Below are 20,600 nucleotides of genomic sequence, written 5' to 3'. Positions count from 1 at the left end.
CGTGTCCCCTACCCTAAGATTGCCAGGCAGCTTAGGTCTCTGTTGGTGTGGTGGTTCTGGAAGCGTGGTCTAGAGATTCTCAGCACCCATATCACCTGTTACAATGCAGTTTCGGCACATCCCAGAGCTTCTAAATCACACCCTGGAGTGGGCCCCGTGTGAGTCTGACACACAGTCAAGTTTGAGAAGCTCAGTATTAGTATAGAAACCTGTCCCAAATGTGCCTCCTATGTTGACCCCCCACTTCAATCATGGGACAGTCTTCTATTTATTCAGCTAGTATTTAGTGAGCAGGCACTGTGCTGGGCGCCAAGGTGGAGGGAGGGCGCTGGGGAATTAAGGGTGAAACCAGCCCCAGTGCCTCGGGGAGCTATATGTTAGAATCACCTGAGGGGCATTTAAAGCTCTAGGGGCCTCACTTAGTGGGTCTTTCATCCCAAATCAGTTCAGTCAGAATCAGTGTGTACCCACGTGTGCTTTAGAAAACACCCCAGTGGGCAGTACCAACATTGTGGGAGAGGACGCCAGTCGGGTGAGTGGTTTCAGCACAATGTGGTAAGTCTACAGATGGGGGTGACTGGAGGGTGCAGCGGGTAGGAGGGTCTCTTTACCAGGCTTATATTGGGGATCAAGGAGGCGAGGCATCTACAAAGCTTTTCTCAGTTTTATTTAAAGGAAGAGTAAAAGAAAGGTAAAAACATAGTTTAAATATGCAAACACATGTGATTTCAAAACTAGTCTTAGAGAATCTCAGGAGACAGTGTCTTCTTCTGCAGGGTACGTTTTTTATCCTTCCTGTGTACATCCTAATTTAGCTCAGTGGTGGTAGATGGCAAAGGGCCAGCCAGGCCACTCCCAGAGTGAACGGCTCACCCTTTGACTCCATATTCCTTCCTTGGAAGTGCCTGTCCAGCTTTTTCTGAAGTTTGCCAAGACGCCTAGAGCTGCCTCTTGTCTCCTACCTGTCTTGACAAGGAAGCAGCTCAGGGACGGAACCCACCTTCACTGATCTTCGTGGCCGTCCTACCAACAACGCATTTTCTTCCCGAGAATTTTGCTATTTCTTTACATACTTCTAGAGATTTTTTTTTTTTTAAGAAGGGGATATTTATAGAATAAATAAATCCTTATTCGCGAGTCTTTCCACTTTTGATTCAGAAGGTCAGGTGGAGAGATTTAATGTGAAATATTAGCTGTCTTTGCCAGTTGCTGGACCCTGTTACCATGCTGCAAGCCAGAAATAGAAGTGACCTGTTTTCAATGACAGATCAAAATTTAGTGCTATGTTGATGGTCCAGAATGAAGATTTTTTGACACAGTGAATGAAATACATACCAGTGCATTTCTGGTTGTGATTTAGCTGACCGTGCCATTCAGTTATAATTATATTATTTTTTAGCCCTGGAGATCATTACTCTGAATGAAAAATACTCCAGTGTCCAGACTATTAAGATGTGCTTGGTGAACATTACTTAAAACAAAATTATTATTATTTTCTTTCTGGGCTGTTAAACAGCTTTATGAGCATGTAGAGGCTAGAATATGGTTGTTACCATTTAAAAGTCAATGAAAACATGGAAAGTTTCTCTGGTTTAAAAGCCTGCTTGACTGTCAGTTGTTGTATGCTGCCTTCTGCAACTCGTCTCTCCTTGTCCCACAAGCCCTTGTAGTCTAATAGGGAAAGACATCTAGTAAATATACAGGTGACATGAATCTGAGGATATGAATATTACAAAAGGGCATCAAGGAAAAGGGCTGGGGGGAACAAAATTGGAGGGGGGGCTCATTTTTTATGTGGTACGATGCTCTTTGGTACTGAAATCTCTCTGAATAGTAAGTGTAGGTTTGATCTAATGTCTGGATCACTATGCCTTTTTCATAGGGAAATAGTTCCCTAGACTCTGATTACGAAGGGGTTAGAAGAACTTCAAGTCCCCTCTCACCCTCAGATTTTGAAAGACTAATTGTTAATAAGGGACAAAGATGATGTAACCATTCCCCTAGCAGATAGTGTTCCTGTTATGACACCGTCCTCCTTGACTTTCCTATCAGAAAACAGAGGCTGATGTTTTCCTGCTTATAAATCCTTAATTGTCTAAGCATTTTAAAGAGACCCAAGTAAGAGATAAGTGCCCCCTTTTTCATCAACCTTTTCATGCAGTGCAATGATAAAATAATTTTGTGCAATGCCGTTTAAAACCCAAAAGTTGAAACCAGGGCTTCATTAGAAGTCATTGAACTAGATCTGAAATGTAAACTTTCAAGAGACTATAATTGAATAGATTTAACCTAGATTTATGGAAAGGAGAAATCTCTAGGTGATTATCTTTTTTTCTCTTCTCAAAGGACCTTTCTTAAACTCTGCAGGTCTCTTGTCTGTTGGCTTGATTAATGAATATTTTGCCCACTAAAATTGGCCATTAATTATTTCTGTGGGCTGCAGCAATAATTACATCTTTCAAGTAAAATCTAATTAGCATAATAAGCAGAAAACACCCTGCCAGGTGATGTAGGGAGCTGGCACCACCAGCAGCCGGCTCACCGTGCACCAGCGGTTACACGTAGAGAACAGAGAATAGAGGCTCCCAGAATGAGAATTCAGGAGAAACAGCACTGTAGACACTATGCTAGAAAATACTACCCCTGGGCATATAATTGTGATGTCATTTCATAATTAAGATTCCTATTACCTTTCATTCATTGACCTTTCAGTAATCACAGCTATTTGCCAACCTCTGTGCTGAAGCATTAGGGACAGGAGAGGAAGAGGTGGCTCTGGAGAAGCAGAGTGTTGGAAACAAAAGCACTTTAAAGGGTAAATCCCACTTTTAATAGATGTGTGTACCCGGCAAATTCTACAAATAGGGTCCCAGCTTTGAAGGGGAGGTATCCTTTGTAGTGGACTTTGGAGCATGTATGTGGTTGCTGAGAAGTGGGTGAGGCAGAAGGTGTCCCAGGAAGGAAACGGCCTAAGTTACAGAAATTTACCAGTCATTGTCCCAACAGAAAAAGAGCTAAACGAAGGGAGGTGTGACTGGGTTCAGGGATGTTGAGGCAGCCAGGACCTAGCAGCAGTATGCCCACTAAATGGCAAGGGAGGGGACGCTATTCCAGCCCCAGGGCAGAGGTGCTTAGGAAAGGGTGGTCAACGGGAACTGCAGCCCCAGGTACAGAATTGTGGCCACTGCCAAAATCATGCCTGGCTAGAGTAGGACAGTAATCTACAGACCCTCATTTCCTCCTGGTGCCTCCCATGGGCTGAACTTAATCAGCAGCCACAGGGTCTCCCTTCACCAGTTGTGGGGGCCCCGAGTAGAACCTGCAAGAGCAGGTGGTGGGTCTGGATGAAGCAAACTGGATAATCAAAAGGAAAGGTGTGGAGTGTGAGCAAGGTGTGTGCAGAGGTCAGGAGCTGCTGGAGTGTAAAAAGCATGTAGAGGACTAGAGGTAGATGAGTTCGGAGCCAAACTGTCAGTGATGTATATTTACTGCATCTTCTGTCATGTGAGCAATAAAGAGCCATGCATGATGCATGCATGGGTGGTTTATACATGCAAGATATTTACATGATTCTGTATGCAAGATTCACGTCTTAATGCAAGATATTGTTAATGATTTGTAATAGCAAATTCATTTTATTTTTTTATATTCCCCATACAATTGCAACCCCCTTATTTTGACCCCAATCCCTCCCCTCCTCCCTCCCCCTATAGAGTGTCTCTGGTTCATAGTTTTTTGTTAATTTTGATTTTCACTTTCTTACAGTTATTCATTTTCCTGGTCCCTTATTTAAGTTTTCTAGACTCCTGCTATGAGTGAGACCATCCGGTATTTTTCTTTTTCTTTCTGGCTTATTTCGCTGAGCAAGATCCCTTCCAGCGCCATCCATGTTGCTGCAAATTGCATGTGTTTATCTTTTTTGAATGCTGAGTAATATTCCATGGTGTATATGTACCACATCTTCTTGATCCAGTCATCTATTTTTGGGCATTTGGGTTGTTTCCAAAGCTTAGCTATTGTAAACAGTGCTGCTATAAACATAGGGGTGCAGGTGCTCTTTGGAATTGATGTTTCTGTGTCCTTTGGGTAAATACCTAGGAGTGGAATTGCTGGATCATATGGAAGCTCTATGTTTAGTAGGTCCAGAAATCTCCACACAGCTCTCCATAGTGGTTGGAGCAGTTTGCACTCCCACCAACGGTGCAGGAGAGTTCCTTTTTCTCCACATCCTCGCCAACATTTGTTGTTGTTAGTTTTTTTAATATGTGCCATTCTCACTGGTGTAAGATGGTATCTCATGGTAGTTTTGATTTGCATTTCCCTGATTACAAGTGATGTTGAACATTTTTTCATATGCCTGTTGGCCATTTGCATTTCCTCTTCAGAGAAGTTTCTTTTTAGCTCTTCTGCCCATTTTTTGACAGGATTATTTTCTTTGTTGTTGAGTCTCATCAGCTCTCTGCAGATTTTTGTGATCAGTCCTTTATCATTAGTGTTGTGTGCAAAAATGTTCTCCCAGTCGGTGGGGTTTCTCTTTGTTTTTGTTAAGATTTCACATTTTTTAAAAGTCATATTTGGTATTCAGTGGGTCATTAATTACTGCTTTATCCTTCATTGAAAAGAATGAAATATTGTTGGAATGCATTGCATATAGGAAAGTTGAATAATGTTTTGTGAAACATTTGTATATTTCTCTTTCTGAGTGGGGCAAGTGGTTACAACTGAAAATATGTATCTTACTGTGAGATGCAGAGAAAGTGTTGAGAAAACACTGCCCTGGATCACTACCAGAAGGGGCTGAAGAGAGGAGAGGATGATGGGCAGCTCATGTTCCTGTAGACATTCAGCATCATATATGTGTGTAAAGTACATGTGATCTCTGAATTCCTTTTTAAAGTCATACCCTTAAAAGCGTTTTAATGATAAGTGTCTATGTCTAGAGTATTAAAACTCATCTCAAGTAAACCAAGAAAACCCATCCGTCTCTACCTTCCATATTCTGAAATGCAGCAGTAGCAACATTTACCAAATCCAGAAGTCCCTGAAATCCCTCTATGTATCTAATGATTTGCAAAAATTTAGATAATGTTGATTTTACTTAAGCATTATAGAGAGTTTTGCACTTGGTTTGTGTGATAAAATCACTCAGTTATGGCTTGGTTTATAAACTGAAAGCCTTTCCTTTTATCTGTGAAGCAAGTTCATTGATCACACCGTTTCTAGTTAGAATGGTTTTTAATAGATGTAAAAAATGTATAAAATAAAATAAAAAATATATACAGAAAGAATGGTTTTTAATAGACTCAGCTGAACACTATCCAGAATTTTCTATCCTCTCTATTGAAAAGACATGTGGCTCATGGAAAGAACACTTGGAAAACTTTCTGATGAAGGTTCTCTTCCAAGAGAAAAGTGCACACTTCCCCTAAACTCCAGGGATGGCAAAGGAAAATGAAACTGTTATTTATGCAGATAACTTCGGTCTCTATTTTACTGTAATTAGTTTGCTTTCTCTTCCCCAAACAGTATTTCCTAGAGAGACCAATAAGTGTTTTGGTTGCATCGGGTTATTCCTGTTGGAGACATGAGGACTCCTATGCCACTTTAGCTGGGTAGCAGAGATGGAGCCTTAGAGATTGCACTGAACTCGCTCAATTAGATGTGTGAGCTCACCTTAAACATGTGAGGGAGGTAGTGCACTGCCATTGTCTCCATTTCACAGTGAAGGAGATCGTTACATCAGGACTAGAATCTATCTTCTGGCTCCAAGTATAATGTTTAAGATTAGTCACCAAAGGAAGGTAATTAATAGGAGAGGAGGCATAGCTACTGTTTAAGCCTGTTCTCATCAAAATGTGGCCATGTTTTTCATTCCAATGCTTCTATCATGAAGCACTTTTTTAGTGGAAAAAAAGAGAAAAGGCTACTTGGTGATTTGAGAGCAATTGAAATTGAATAGTGAGATCGTTCAGGCAGCAGTCAGATAGCAAGCGCTTAGAGGTCAGACTGGCTAAGGCCTCCTCTACCAGTTGTGTGATTGGGGCCTTCCTGAGTTGCTTACCTTTTCCTATTGAAAACAGGCGGGGGAGTTACTGCCTTGGCAGAGTTTACATGGAAATCAACTTATTTCCTTATTGATCCATCACCTAAAGAAATTTCCTGGCATTACCAGGTACCTGTGATGGATCAATAAGGAAATATGTTTAACAGCATAGTCCCACAATGCAAACACTAAATGCTTTCAGACCCGACTACCTGATATTCTAATAGTAATCGCTACCGTTTATTAAGTATTTACCATGTACCAGCCACTGTGCTCTGTGCTGTCTTGACTTATGCCTTATAATCTCATAATGTTCAGGAAATAGGAATTGCTGTCTTCCTTATCCGAAAACTGAGACTTACGCTGAGAAACTTGCTCAAGTTAGAGTAAATAGCAGACTCTGCCCATAACTACCTTGTTGCCTGTCTAAACAAGTTAAAGCCTTATTTAAAAGAAAAAGAGCAAATAAGTCTAGAGTTGCTTCCCACAAGTTCCTCCTTAGACGGGAGAATGCCAGGAGCCATCTGCCAGGGGCCAGGACCTTCGCAGATGCCCAAATTCATCCCATCAGCGAGATCAGTCAGGGTTCTAGCCCAGCATATGCCCCTGCTCATTAGGAAGTGGAATGAAAGCACAGCCTGCACAGAATGGGAGAAGCAAATACCCATCAACTGCATACCCTGTGGGGCCCCTGCGCCTGCACTCTGTCTCTCTGGCCACTGTGTGGGAATGGAGAACGGCGTGCATGGCCCACACCCGGCCAGCTGTGCAGGTTGGAACTCCCGTCCTCTGTGTCTGATGTGTGTACTTAGGTTTGACGACGCTCACGTAGAACAGTCAGGTACTCGGCGTCCAGATGTTCAGCCAGTCTCTGTGACTCTTTTCTATTTTTTAAAGCAATGATTGGCTTCTCTGAGAGCTGAGAGGTAATGAGGGTGATTCCTTTTGCCAAATCGTGGACTAAGCTGACTTCCCAAATGCAAAACTAATACGCCTGATTTGTAACTGAGGTGAATAATAATAGCACAGGAAAACCACGAGGGTTGGGTCAATCTGAATTAAAGAGCATTCTGAGGCACAGAATACTGGTTTTATTCATTAGGAACTCACTGTGAAGAAAATCAATGACCAGAAACCAAGGGTTCCTACTCACAGGTCTTGTCAGGGTGCCCTTACTGCATAGATGAACATTGCTCACAATTTGAATGCCTTTGGTACTCATTTGATTTGGTTTAGAAAACACATGCTTTTTTTCTACATAACTGGTAAGTTTAACACTTTCCATGTGGAAAGTAGAGATGGAGGGTGGGGAAGGAGGAACCAGAGCCCCCCAAATGAAGTCTGCATTTTAAAGATTTTGCTGGATACTGGATTTATTTATAAAACTTTTAAATCACTTTAGTAATTTGTTTTCAGTTTGGCAATTGCCTTTAGTTTGGAAAAAATGCAAACTATATAGTTTAGTGACTTTCCTAACCGATTCTCTATCCCCTTTCTGGTCTCTGAGCCTCTCAGAGTTCGTATTGATGACTGTCAAGCCAGTTGCATGTTTGAATCTTTGCAGGTGCTTCCTGGGCATCAGAGTCTTTGTAGAGTCACCCAAGCGGTGCACTTCTAGCTGTGAACCATTGGGCTCTGGAGACTTAGTAGTGTAGAGATGCCAGAAATCAAACGAGACAAACTTGCTTATGGGACCCAACTTCAGCAGCAGAGTTTCTTCTCGCTTAGGAAGACCTCTTTCAGCTGGCTCACCTCTGTGGTTCCTGCCAGTTCTCTAAAGAACTTCTAAGTACTTAAATCATAAAGTATGCAAGCAGTAAGTGGATTGCTATACCTGAGGAGAAAACAGACTTATTCTTTACAATATATCGTTTTATTACAATTCAATGTACATTAAATATCCTCTAGTGTCTGGACCTCTTGAGAACTGGGAACTTCTGGGGGGTTGAGGGGATGGACCTTCAGTGCCTAGTACCTAGTACCCAACACGTGACATACGTATTTGACTGTAAATATCAGTTATTGTTGATTTTAAACTCGATTTGCTTCTGTACTTTCCTAGGTGGGGCTTACTTCCTTAGCAGCTTTTTCTTCTCTAGAGTCCAAGTTTGTCCTAAATTTGTATTTTCGTCAAGGGAGAAGGAAGGAAATTTCTTTAGGTGCAGATGGAAGAGATGTCATGTGTTACGTAGGTTTCAGGTGGTTGTAATTCATGGTGTCAGAGCTGCCCTTTAAAGAAAAAAAAAAAATGCTTGGCAGGTAGGAGGTGGAACCAGTTGTAGGGGAAAGAAACAACAAATGGAAACAGATCCACATTAATAAATATTCAGACTGAGTCCTGCTCTTATGTCAGTGTTTGTAGGTGGTGTTATTACACGTAGTATTGGGTGATGGAAGTTGTGCACACTCTCATTTTTCACTTTAATTGCTTGCCTGAAAAGATCCTGACAGCTTCAAAGGTTATTGCTGGTTGTATTGTTCATAACTCAGAAGTAATATGCATGTGCAATTTGCTTCATTATTGCCCGCTAATAACCAATTCTGAAGAAAGTCTTAAAGCCACCAAAGGAGCCATAATTTGACATGATGGTTTTCTCCTCCTCTTTCTCCCATTCTTTAGCCCAGTTTAACCAGGAGCTACTTTTGGTGATTAGGATGTGATTTTACCCTGATTTTCTTTCCATAAGTTTAGTATGATAAATTGTTAGAGTTTTTTTTTTTTAAATTCAGAAAAACAAGGCAAGCTAGAAAATATTTCAGGTTCCAGGTTAGAACTGCATGACCACCAGAATAAACTAGCCTTGTGGTTGCCTCATGTTTTAAGATATTTGGTTTGACTGTGTGTAACTGAAAGGACCCTCAAATAGCCGTGACTTACATGGAAGGGTTTATTTCTCTCACTTTCATTAAGTTTGGAGGTGGTCAGACCAGCAGACAGGAGCAATTTGGGGCTTCACAGGATCAGGGACCCAGAATCCTGTTATGTCGCTCTGCCATGTATGGCTTCCATGCCCAAGATTATCTCCTAGCCAAAGCAGATGCAGTAGCTCCAACCACTCCTTCAGACAGCAGGGGTAGGGGTGGGGGGTAGTTATTTCAAAGAAAGTCACATGCCCATAAGGAGGCTCCCAGAAGCCTTATGTCCTCCTGGCCAGCACTTAGTCCCATGGCTGCATCTGGCTGAAGGAATGCTGGGAAATTCCTGCACATCAGCCACCATGTCCATAATCCTTATGGAGGCATAAAGAGAAAATGACTACTGGATGGTAGCCAGCATTCTCCCACATTTTGCAAATGATTAGTTCTTCCATATTCTATGGATTCTTATGCCACTGACTTTAAAATGTAAATAGTCCACAGCAGTGCAGAGTTTAATTTGAAGACACTTTATGGACTAAAGAATTGAGTAGTAGCTATACCTATAACATTGCTTGTTGGGTCACTTCAACTCTCGGGTAAAAGTACTAAAATACAATCTTATTGACGTTTAGAGATCGAAAAAAAAAAAGCTATGACTGAGTCAGCTAGGTTGAACGGAGGTAGTGTGACTTGTAGAGTCGCAGTATGATCCTGAGCAACACCACAAAGTGGGAGCAGGCATTCCACTAGACACCGGTGAACAGAAGTGAGACTTGGCAAACAAGTCATTAAAAATGCTGAACTTGGGGTCAGTGTTACCTCCATGCTCTTTTTTTACCCCAATTTGTGTATTCCCTGGTGAACTTTACTGCTCACTTGGTTTGAAACATGGTACGACCTCTGGCTTTTTTTAAAAATCCCTCTTGGAATTCTGTTGGGCCAAGAGCTTTAGTCAGTACATGCTGATTAACTTACAACCACATTTTAAATCAGAATCATTGGGTTTTTATTCTATATCATTGTTTTGTTTGGAGGGACGTGTTCTGTTTCAGTTGCCCCTAGAATGTGTGGCACTATGATGGGATCTTAGCTCTTCCATTCCTGCCTGTTCCATGAGTACTTTATTTCTCCTTCCTTTGAGGTCCAGACTTGGTTCTGCAAAATATCTTAGCACACGTCAGTAACAGACTCCCTTTTCTTGTCTGTCAAGCCCTTTCCATTTTCCAGTGACTTCCATACTTCTGGTAATGACGCACTTAGATCTATAACTTAAGACAAATCTTGTATTTCCATTTCTTCTGTCCCCAAATCTTTCTCTATTGCAGTTTCTCCTCTTTTCTACATACCTCCTCTAGTTATTTTTCTAAAGCATGGGTCATACCAGTTTGCACCTCCAGTGGCTGTCCAGTGCCTGAAGAATTAAGTCTAAACTCCTAGAGAGCATTTCAAGCCCTCCAAGTATGGACCCAACCTGAGTCTGAGGCTCTTCTTGCATAGCTTCAGCTACATTGAACCTCTTGCCAGTCCCTGCTAGTTTCTGCTTCTGCCCATCTGCTCAAACTGTTTTCTGTTGTGACTCACCATTTTCTCACCTTTTCTAATTTAATTCAAGGCTCATGAAACTTTCAAGAAGTTTCCCTGACTCTCGCAGAAATTCATGTTTTGTTTCTGCAGCAGTTTATCCGTCTGTGTTGGCACACTGTCTGTCTTAGTTTATTGTTAACCATAAATTATGTTTCTTTCTTGCTCAGTTGTGAATCCACTGACTTAGAATTACCCTTGAGCAAAACTAGCACATGGCAAGAATTCAGTGTGTCTCTTTTGAAATGAGTTGTTTCTTCATCTCTGTTAAGAAAGTTAGACTTTCTTTGTCTAAACTGCCTTGCAAGTCATTATGCTGTAGCTTCCTAACTAGTCTTCTGGCTTCTTGATTTAGACCACACAAAGTAACAAATTATCACATAGAAGAAATCTAGGCACAGTAGCACCATTTCTCAGAATGTTCATTTTGGCTCTAAAGCCTGGGTTTCCTGGTGTTGGGATTACTGATATTTTAGGTTAGGTAAGTCTTTGCCAGGTGGTGAATATGGTATGTGAGTATTGTAGGATACTTAGTAGCATCCCTAGCTTCTAACCCCTAGATGACAGTTGTCTCCAGACATTGCAAAACATCCCCTGAGGGTTGGAGAGCAATATTTCCCAAGTTTGGGAACTACTGTTCTTTAATATCTTTATAAATATTGTGAAATAGATATTGGTTCTTTAGTTCTACTACTTTCCTTAGTGTGCCCACAAACTTCTCATTTGTTCTTTTTTTTTTTTTTAAGATTTATTTATTTATGCATACAAGAGCTGGGGTACAGGCCAGAGACGAGGGTATGAGAGAATTCACCAGAGACAAAGTAGGGAACAGAAAAGGCAGACTGACTGAAATGCACTGCTGAGGGGAGCAGCGGGCGAGACAGGAGAGGTCTGACTTACCACGTGGGTCTCTCCCTGGCTGGCCGGGGATTGAACTTGTACTGCAGAGGCTGCAGATTGCTTCATAGTGGGGTGCTTAACCCGTTGTGCCACCAGGGAGGCCCTCATTAGTTCTTTTTGTCTCAGACTAAATACTATTCCTTGATTCGCTGCCTTCACCTATGAATGACTCCCTGTTCCTCACTCCCTTCTTTCAAAATTCAGGTCAGTTGTCCATCCATCAAGAAAACCTTCCCAGATTAGCCCTGTCTGTCCCTGCCCTTATTCTGAATTTGGCATCATTTTGTATAGCTAGCTAGCTCTCTGAACATCTCTGCTTGATGGTGTACACTTGTCATGTATTTATCTAGATACACTGGTACAACACTTATACATGGGTCTATCTATTTTCCTCTCCTTCTAGCAGGCTTTCCTAGTCACGCTGTCTGAGCAGCATATGTATATCTTTGTGCCTTTTTGTGTTTTGTGCCCTGCATGTGCAGGGCATTCATTGATTTGTTTAGCCTGCATCAAAATAAACAGTGATGACTTACAGAGCACTCGACTTAGCATTTGTGACCTCTGAAATCTGGTTTCTCAAGCAGCTTCCATTTTGGTGGATATTGAGACAGATTTGCAAATCTACATTCATAACTGTGTGTGGTGTGGGTAGGGCCAGCGCCTTGGAGGATGGGTAGGATCTCTTGGGCAAGCAATTTTAGGCAGGAGTGGAAAGTTTCCTTTCTATAAACAGGTAAATCTTCCTTGGAACCTTGAAGTCAGGACTTCGAGAGTCCCGTTTTCCCTGACATTTCTTTTGTCACTTACCTTCACCCACCAGCAGCTGTTTTCTCTTCCAGATTGCTGCTCCTAGGCACTTCCCACAGGCAGCGTGACCTAGATGTCACGAGGTTTCTCCATGGGGAAAGCAGAGGTATATATGTATATATATGCACATGTGCAAGTCGGATTATATGGGGCCAAGCTTTGGCCTTGCTCCTGTTGGAATTTTATTGTTGTGCAATCCCAGCACTTGCTCTCCAGGGTTTCTATGCACCGTGCTGTGTGCTTCACCTACATACTGGAGGCTTGATGATCTTCAGTGGGCTCTTGTCACACTGTAGCAAGCTGAGAGCTACAGTGGATAAATAACACTGTCATCGCTGAAGAATGTGGATGGCGGTGTCATCTCCATAGGTGACAGGGCTATCCATCTTAGAGAAAATAGTGACCACTCTCAGGCAGTCATCGATGCTCTATGGCATGTGATGGCTTGATAAAGAGTTAAAGGCATCCCAGTTGGAACACTTTCAAATGACTTTAACCCTCTGGCCATGCTGTAAACCAGAAAGGCTGCAACATACTGTTTGTTTATAAATCAGCCTCCTAGACCATTGTCCCAATGGTTGAATAATGTTTATTCATTCACTGGTAGAGGAAAGCTCAGGCCACAAATGTGAACATGAATGCTTTTCTTTAATAGATGGTGTTATTGCGCTGCACAGTGTCCCTGACTTTTAGATATTTGACTCATAAAGTTTACAGCAACACTTAACTGCATCTGGATTTCACATTGAATTTGGGAAAGGCAAGAATCTCACTGTAATTTGCACTGACTGCCCTGTAATGGAAATTATGGCTTGGGAAAAGTTTCAAATGACGTGTCCATAAACTAAGGAAAAGTTGATCCATTCAAAGGCTGGTTATGTGCAATTGTAGGAGTTTCTTTTGAAAGGGCCATTGCCAACAAGAAATATTTGTTTCAGCAGCTGAAGTAAACTAGCCGTGAGTTAAAAGTTGATCTTTGTAAATTGTTGGTTCATCAAATTCAGTCTTAAAAGTGGAGGGAAAGTTGTGACAAAACTATGCCGGGCTTGTAAGAAAGCTGTAGACATGGTCTGTGTGGAGTGGAGTCCAGTGTCACAGCTGAATGGTAGCAATGAGATACTTAGGAGGATGAGCAGCCTTTTTAAATGGCCCGAATGCTGGCCTGTGGGCTCCGGCTGCAGAGCTGCTGTCTTAGCCTTCCTGTAAACTGGATTTGTGTAAGTAGGTATGTCAGGTACACTCCCAAGGCCCAGGTAGACTGCTCCTTTGCTCCTGCTCCCTGCTTCCTCCTTCCTCACTCCTCTTCCAAGTGTTTGTTATTGTGTCCCTCATTCAAGCTCAAGACTTTCCCTCAATTTCTAGTGGTCATTACTCGACTGCTGGCTCATATTTAAGACCAAGGTAATAAAAAAAAACAAAACAAAACTGATGGGAGGCTCTGGATGGAGGCACGGGTAACACTTTTTGACCACTTGACTGTGGGATGATCATTTAATTAGGGCATTGCCAGATGTCAGCATCTGGCAGTCTCTTCTGTATCCACTTAGTCAATCCTCCTGACTGGTTGCCTGTGGTCTTGGCAGCAGTGGAGTAGGCATATTTCCAGTTTATTCCCCCAGTTTTTAGTTCTTTACTCTCTCCCCATCACTGCCATTGTGCTTGGTTTCCAAGTGCGATGTCACTGGGTAAAAAACCTTATCAATATCCTCTTTTCAAACCTGAACCGTCCTCTCATTGTTTGCCATACTTGGCACTCTTAAGCCCAGGGTATTACAGCCCCTGACTAGGGAGCCTCCCCCTCTGCAATCACTAGAGATTGTCATTTCCTACACTCTGAAAGCTGTCTTTCCACTCTCCCAAAACCTTGGTCGAGAATCACTTTTCTGCTGATGTCTTTCTTCCCTTTCTTCCTTCCTTCTAACCCTGTTGAGTTTTTAATTCCTTTATTTCTACTTTAGTGATGCCTTCAGTGGTGAAAGAAACAAACACCTTTGATCAATCTACCATGTTTAACCTAAAGTCTTCCCTTATCCCTTCATAAAATTAGTTTATTCACTCAGTAACTGTCAAGCATCTCCCATATGTCAGACATTGAACTGAGCGCCAGAAAGATGAAAAAGCTGAGATAATTCTGCACCTTTGAGAAGTATAGACGGGGAAGGACATGCCCAGGAAATGCCTCTAGAAAACATAAGTGCAGAGAGAGCACCAGGAATGTAGCAGAGAAAGGAGAAGTGATGAATGTTGTAGAAGGCTATACTGAGTAAGCTCATGTTCGGGCCTATAAGTTCAGCTGTTGGGGGAAGACTGAGAACAGGCTATGCCCATCCATTTTTACCCAGTGATTCCAAAGAGTAATGGGGTATCCAGCCCAGATCTTTAAAATTACTCTTGTGGCTGGGTGGGCCTTGCTTCTCTGGGGGCTTCCAGTACTACAGAGCTCCACTGCCTTCCTGCCCACATCCTCTTGGACCTCCCACTGTTGCCATACACACTTTAAAAAGAGCCTGGTGGTTTGGAGGATATAGAACTTGAAGAAGGCCTTTGGGGGGGCATGATAACACATGTTCCCCTTACTGCTGCCTCCCAGCCTGCAAATAGCTTATTGCTCATAGAGGTCTGGTTAGTCTTGTTCAGAGGTAGTTTCTGACTTTCTTAAATCATAAGTAATTCCACATATATAAAATCCCAGCAATGTAGCTTAGTAAAAGTGTAGCCAAAGCCCATGAGCTCTTTAATTAGCCTTAGGTAACCCAGGAAGTAACTTTGAGTTTTCATTTAGACTTGAGGATGGCGCTACAAAATGTTACAAGGTGTGTCACAAATCCAGAGACTTGGTTGCCCTTGGCTCCCAGTGCCTCAGTCAGCAAAGCTGATAACCTTGGGCTTTACTGACCAAGCAAAATGGTCTGCTGTGTGCCTTTCTTTGCTCATGGGACAGCTCCTATCGAGAAGGTTCTGGGAGCTTTCCTTTCCTTGTTACTGCCACCTACCTTGCTTTTTTCCTTGTAGCTTGGCAAGTAATATGAGTCAGTGCTGTAACATCAAACCCTTGGCCATTTAGTCAAACCACAGAATGGTGATAGCTACAGAAAGGTTCCACTTTGTGCCTGTGTCTAGTCCTTACCGTAGAGCCATGCATTCAAAATGTTACTCTGGAATCAGAATGATCAAAGAGGCGCATTGCCATCTACTTTGGAGGACATTGTGTTTTAGAAACTTTGAAGTAAGCTGATGATGGGATTTCATCACTTGGATATTTTTAAATACATTATAGTATTTGAATTTTTGCAGATTTCAGTCAGTGTAATCTCTGCATGTACTACTTAATCTGGATAGCAGGAGGCCAAAAATAGTGTCATAATCTCATAGTGCGTTTTGTGGCTGTATCCAGCCCTGATGATACAAAAGTGGTAGAGCGGGGCTTACGGAGCATCATGTGACTATGAGAAGCGCAAGTATTTCTGTTCTGCAGAGGTGGAATTATCTCTGGGCAATGGTAACCCGTGTTCCAGTTTCACGTTTTTATCTGTGCTATAAACAGAGAAGCCAGAAAAGTACCTCTGAGAGTGTGTGCTATAACCATTGCAATTCGTACCACACTCTTACTGCAGTGACTTATGAGATGTGGGAAAACGTCTCAATAGTATAGTGCATGGAGCTAGGAATTTCTTTTTATTGGATTTACTAATAATCAGCAGATACTGTTGCCCTCTCCCGTTCATTCTGGTGTTTGATTTTGTCTTCACGTCTCACTTCATCCTGCTGTGAAAATCCTAGCTGCTTGTTCCTCTAATCTCCTGTAAAGAGTTTTTAGCATCAGGCAGTGGTCTTTCTGTCAGGGAAGGAGAAATAATGAAGGCAGTTATTAGAGTTGTACTAAATGTGAAGTGCTCAACGGCATCATTAAACCCATAAAATGGCAAGTCGTGATCACCACACCCTAGTCAGCCAGGAAGCACATGAAAGGCTGGTATTTCTTTGTGACCAGCAGCGGACACTCTCCCCCTAGTAGTTCTTTGTGGGCCTCTTCTGATTTGTGGGCACCACATGCTTAAGTTCGTTTTAAGAACTCAAAGCTTTAATGGATGTTCTAGAGGTTGCCCAAGGAAATGTTTAATTTGAAAAAGATGGTTTAAGCTTGTGAACATCTTTCTGGAGGTTCTGCTTTCTTGTTGGTTACCAGAGTCTGAATTCTAGAAAAAGGAGATTCCTGCCTGAGGTGCTTCTGGTGGACTTTTGGTCATGGAGAGGGTGGCATTTGGAAGCTTCCAGAAATCTGTTCCAACACTTATAATTTGAGAGTAAGTTTAGCATAGAAGCAAAGTGAAAAGACTGTTTCAAGACCTTGCTTTGTAAATAGAAAGCTGAACATTTTATATTCTATGTGAAGCATTATTACAAGATATAGATTGACTATATCAGTGGCCACACCATTAATTTAAGCATCAGAGAACTAGAATTTTATCTCCACTAATTTCACACACACACACACACACACACACACACACACACACCCCGCCCCCCCCAAAGAGGTTCTGGAGCATGGCGAAGGAAAGAATTATGAGAGTGTTTGTGTGTGTGTTTACGAATACACTTACACACACAAACTAATAAAAGAAGTCAAGGTAGTTTTTTAAATATTTTAGAAATCATATAATTTGGAAACAAAGGAAAGCTTTAGAAATGGTTTGTGGGAATTCTGTTAGACTGAGCATCAGTTACGGGAATAAAGGCAAAAGTGGAAGATGTAAAAATGTTTATTGGCCTCTTAACTCTATTCCCCTTTACACACACATTTTAGACTCAGACTGGTAATCTTTTCTTTCAAAACAGTGTACCTTATGTAATCATGTAACAGATGTCTCTGAAGGAATGAGTTTTAGTGAACCAAGTTCTGACCCCTGTCTCAAAAGCTAAGCTCCTCAATCAGTGCCTAAACTAGAGGTGAAACTGTTTTGGGGGCACTTGAGAAATTATCCCCAGACAATTGTAATCATTGTTTTGTTCTTTCTAATCTTCCTTTGTTTTCATTTTCATGGTTTTCGTCTCCAGTCTCTTGTTTCTGACCTCGTTAAGCACCTAGGAAGACCTTGCAGAATTGGTCTGTCACACACCATTTGCACACACAAAATGCCAGCACAGCATTCCAGTGGACACTTGGGGACCAGGCCCTTTGCCCTGGTGAGCCTCAATCTACAGGCTCTTCTCCAGCAAGCTCGGCCAAGTGCACAGAACTTTGCTGTCAAAAACAGGGATAGACTGGGTTCCAGCAAACCTAGTGTGACTAAGGGTTGTGTTTGACAACCAAGCTTCCCTTGCAGAGTAGTTTCTGGTTGTATCTATAGGCCAGAGGTCTGTGAACAGCCTTCATTTCTTGTGTAATAATTGTAGGAGAGGAAGTGCGGAGTTACTGATCTGTTCTCACTTGCCCTGCCAAAACTTTAAGACCCGACTGGACGGAGCCCTCCAGAGAATCTTTGTCTCTTGTTTCAGAAATTGGCTTTCAAGGACCTGCAATGGCCAAGACCCAGGAAGCAGGATTTCTCAATAGTGTGTCCCTGACATTCTTGGCATAGGAAAAACAATAAAACGAACATGAGATTCTTAACTTTTACAGCAAGAATAAAATTGCCACCACTGTCCAGTTTTCATCTGGGAGTCAGAGGCATTGCAGATTGATTTTCATGCCATCATTTCTGCCACCCATGCTCTGTGCCACTGTGTCTGCACCCCCTACCCCATCATCTGTTATTGCACTTTGGAGCTGGTCTATCTTACATCCACCACGTGCAGTAAACACTTCCTGTACAAAGGTGCTTGAAACAACATCTGTCATTACATCAAAGAAGGTGTTATTGCCAAGTGCAGCTGGAAGAGTTCTAATAATGGCTTTAAATGAGGTTATAATGAAAAGAAATCTGTGTGAAATGTCCAAACCTTTTTCTAAGGCAAAAATGTGCTCAGTTTTCTCCCTTTCTAGTCCTATTATATCAACATTGCTTTGGCACACGTGTAGCACAATCGTTTTGTGCAGGAGAAGCTTGAGCCTGCATGTCTAGCGGTGAACGTGCACTTTCTGTTGCTGTGTTGGAGGACTATTAGGGGAAGTTGCTATGGTGCTAAATCGTCTCTTCAAGGGGAAACCTCTCTGATGAATGTGGCATTTAGGATTCTGAACCAGCATGAGAATTTCTGATTAAGAGCCTAGGAAAGTTACAATAAACTCATTATACAATTAAAAAAAAAAAAAAACTGCCCTTCAGAGTATGAATCCAAGCCCAGAAAAGTGTTCAGTGAGCAAGAACAATACTCAGTAGATTTTCAAATTGATGGAACTTTCCGATGGCAGCTAATTTGTTCCAGCATGGAAGTGAGCATAATTAACAGACTTTCTTTCTTAGGCCGATTAACCACCGAAAACCATGCCAACATTGTAACTGTAAGCAGTGAAAACCAATATTTATGAGGGGGATTGTGCAAGAGTTTGTGTGACAGATGGACATTTTATCACTGTTGATGTTTGGAATTCCCTTGAAAAGTAATGCAATATCTTGCTGTTAATGAATGAATGGACAAATGATCGTGATTTGCTGGCTGGGTTTTCTTTAAAAAGAGGTACACTAAATTAATCTTTTTCTCTGTTTAGCATCTGTTACTTTGTGTTAGGTAACCTCATATATTCTGATGAAAAAACTGAAAAATCATAATTGTGTTTTTATTACAGATACAGATCCACGTGTTTTAGAAAAACAAGAATTACAGCAGCCAACTTATGTTGCCCTCAGTTACATTAATAGGTAAGCCCTTTTCAGAATTTATAGCAACCTCATATCTGCCACATTTGTTTTTTAATTATCTTTTCTTCATAGAGCAAAAAAAAGCTTTCAGTCTGAAAATGTTGACATGAGATTATTTTAATTCAACCTCTACGTGGAATTTTGTTGTTTTTCTGTTGGGGACATGTAGGTTATAGTTTCCCGTGCATATGGCTGAAAGCATGACTGATTTATAAGCTCACTCTGGAAGTATTTTGTATGCGGAGTTAGAATATGCTCTTTTGACTTCGTCGCGCAGTTTGGGAGATTAATGGATTGAAATTTTTATACCATGGGGTGAAGAGGTACTTTATGAATTCAGAACATTGTTAGAATATCAGGATATAACAAACTGAAGTAATTTAATATCAGAAAGGTATTTAGTAGCAGTTCATCTTTTAGTAAAGCATCCCAGCACTGACCCCATCTGTGTAAGGTAACATGAGTTTTTACTGAAAGTGCAAGTGCGAGTACAATTTAGAGAGCAGTGAGACCCTGATATGTCAGGTGTAAACAAGGATTTGGTGTTTCAATCAACTCAGATAATTAAAGGGACAGTAATTTGGGGAGAGAACCTGACATCACCTTACTTTAAGAAAACACGCGTTCCGCCAAGAGAAAAAGGCAAAGCAAATGCAAAACTGATTTGTAATGAGAATGAAAACCCCTCTGCTTGTAATTCAGTGACCAACTTTGCATTGACTGTCCCTTTCATAGAAGGTGGGTGTGTTTCCAGCCTCCTGCAGCCAGAGCTGAGGTTCAAGTTCTGAAGTGGAAAGCTGATGAATTATCTGTACTGTTGCATTTTCATGCCTTTTTTTAGAGAACTTACTGAAATCTTGCCTAGATAGAGCTTTGAATTAGTCTTCTATGCTCAGCTTCAAGTTTTCTCATGTAGTATGTTTTTAAGAGTCTTTTAGCATAAAGATGTATCTGCATATTTCCTTTGGGCTTTCAACTTGTTATTCTTCCCTGGATGTGAGGGGAAAAAAATAGTTTTTCATTACGCATAGATAATTTATTAGGACACCTTCAGCATCATATCAGATACAAATAAAGATGTAAATGCTTATCTGGGTTCCCAGTGACTAGCATGAGTTTAGAAATCTTTAATTACACTAGAATTATATGAATGTAATGTATGTTACTTAGCCTATTAATGTTGAGGAATAGGGTGAACACATTTATAAATTGTGGTGTTAAGCTTTTAAATAGTGTGTCTATCGTGTTTTGGGTGAAATATGTCACTTGTGTACATACAAATCTATGTAATACTAAATTTGGTTCAAATACATTTGAGATTTCCACATTTATTATGCCTAATTGCCAATCAGGTTGGAAGCAGGTATCAACTAATTACACAGGTGTTAAAGACAAATTTTATTTGATTATAACAATGTGTTCCCAGCACCCAGACATTATTACTGGTAGCACTTTAACATGTATTAAAAATATATAGTCACACATTTCACTTTTAACCTAAAACTATACATACAGTTTTGCAACCTGTTCTTTAGTCACTGATGTCTACTTTTCTAGTGCAATACATTTCAATCTAATATCTAGATCATACTCAGGTTTCCCAGGTAGTC

The 20,600-nt window shown here is 41.3% G+C and overlaps 1 protein-coding gene across 2 annotated transcripts in view; it reads left to right on the top strand.

Moving 5' to 3' along the window:
• Positions 1–20,600, top strand: part of JAZF1 (JAZF zinc finger 1) — a 304,692-nt gene that overhangs the window by 155,148 nt on the left and 128,944 nt on the right. For both annotated transcript variants that reach the window (XM_054692437.1, XM_054692438.1), the window contains exon 2: positions 18,918–18,990. In XM_054692437.1, coding sequence (XP_054548412.1) covers positions 18,918–18,990 — 73 coding nt within the window. The remainder of the gene's footprint in view (positions 1–18,917; positions 18,991–20,600) is intronic.

This window comes from Talpa occidentalis, unplaced genomic scaffold (genome assembly GCF_014898055.3).
Source record: "Talpa occidentalis isolate TD23 unplaced genomic scaffold, MPIMG_talOcc4v2.1, whole genome shotgun sequence".
Lineage (NCBI taxonomy): Eukaryota > Metazoa > Chordata > Mammalia > Eulipotyphla > Talpidae > Talpa > Talpa occidentalis.
This window is presented reverse-complemented; position numbering and strand designations above follow the sequence as displayed.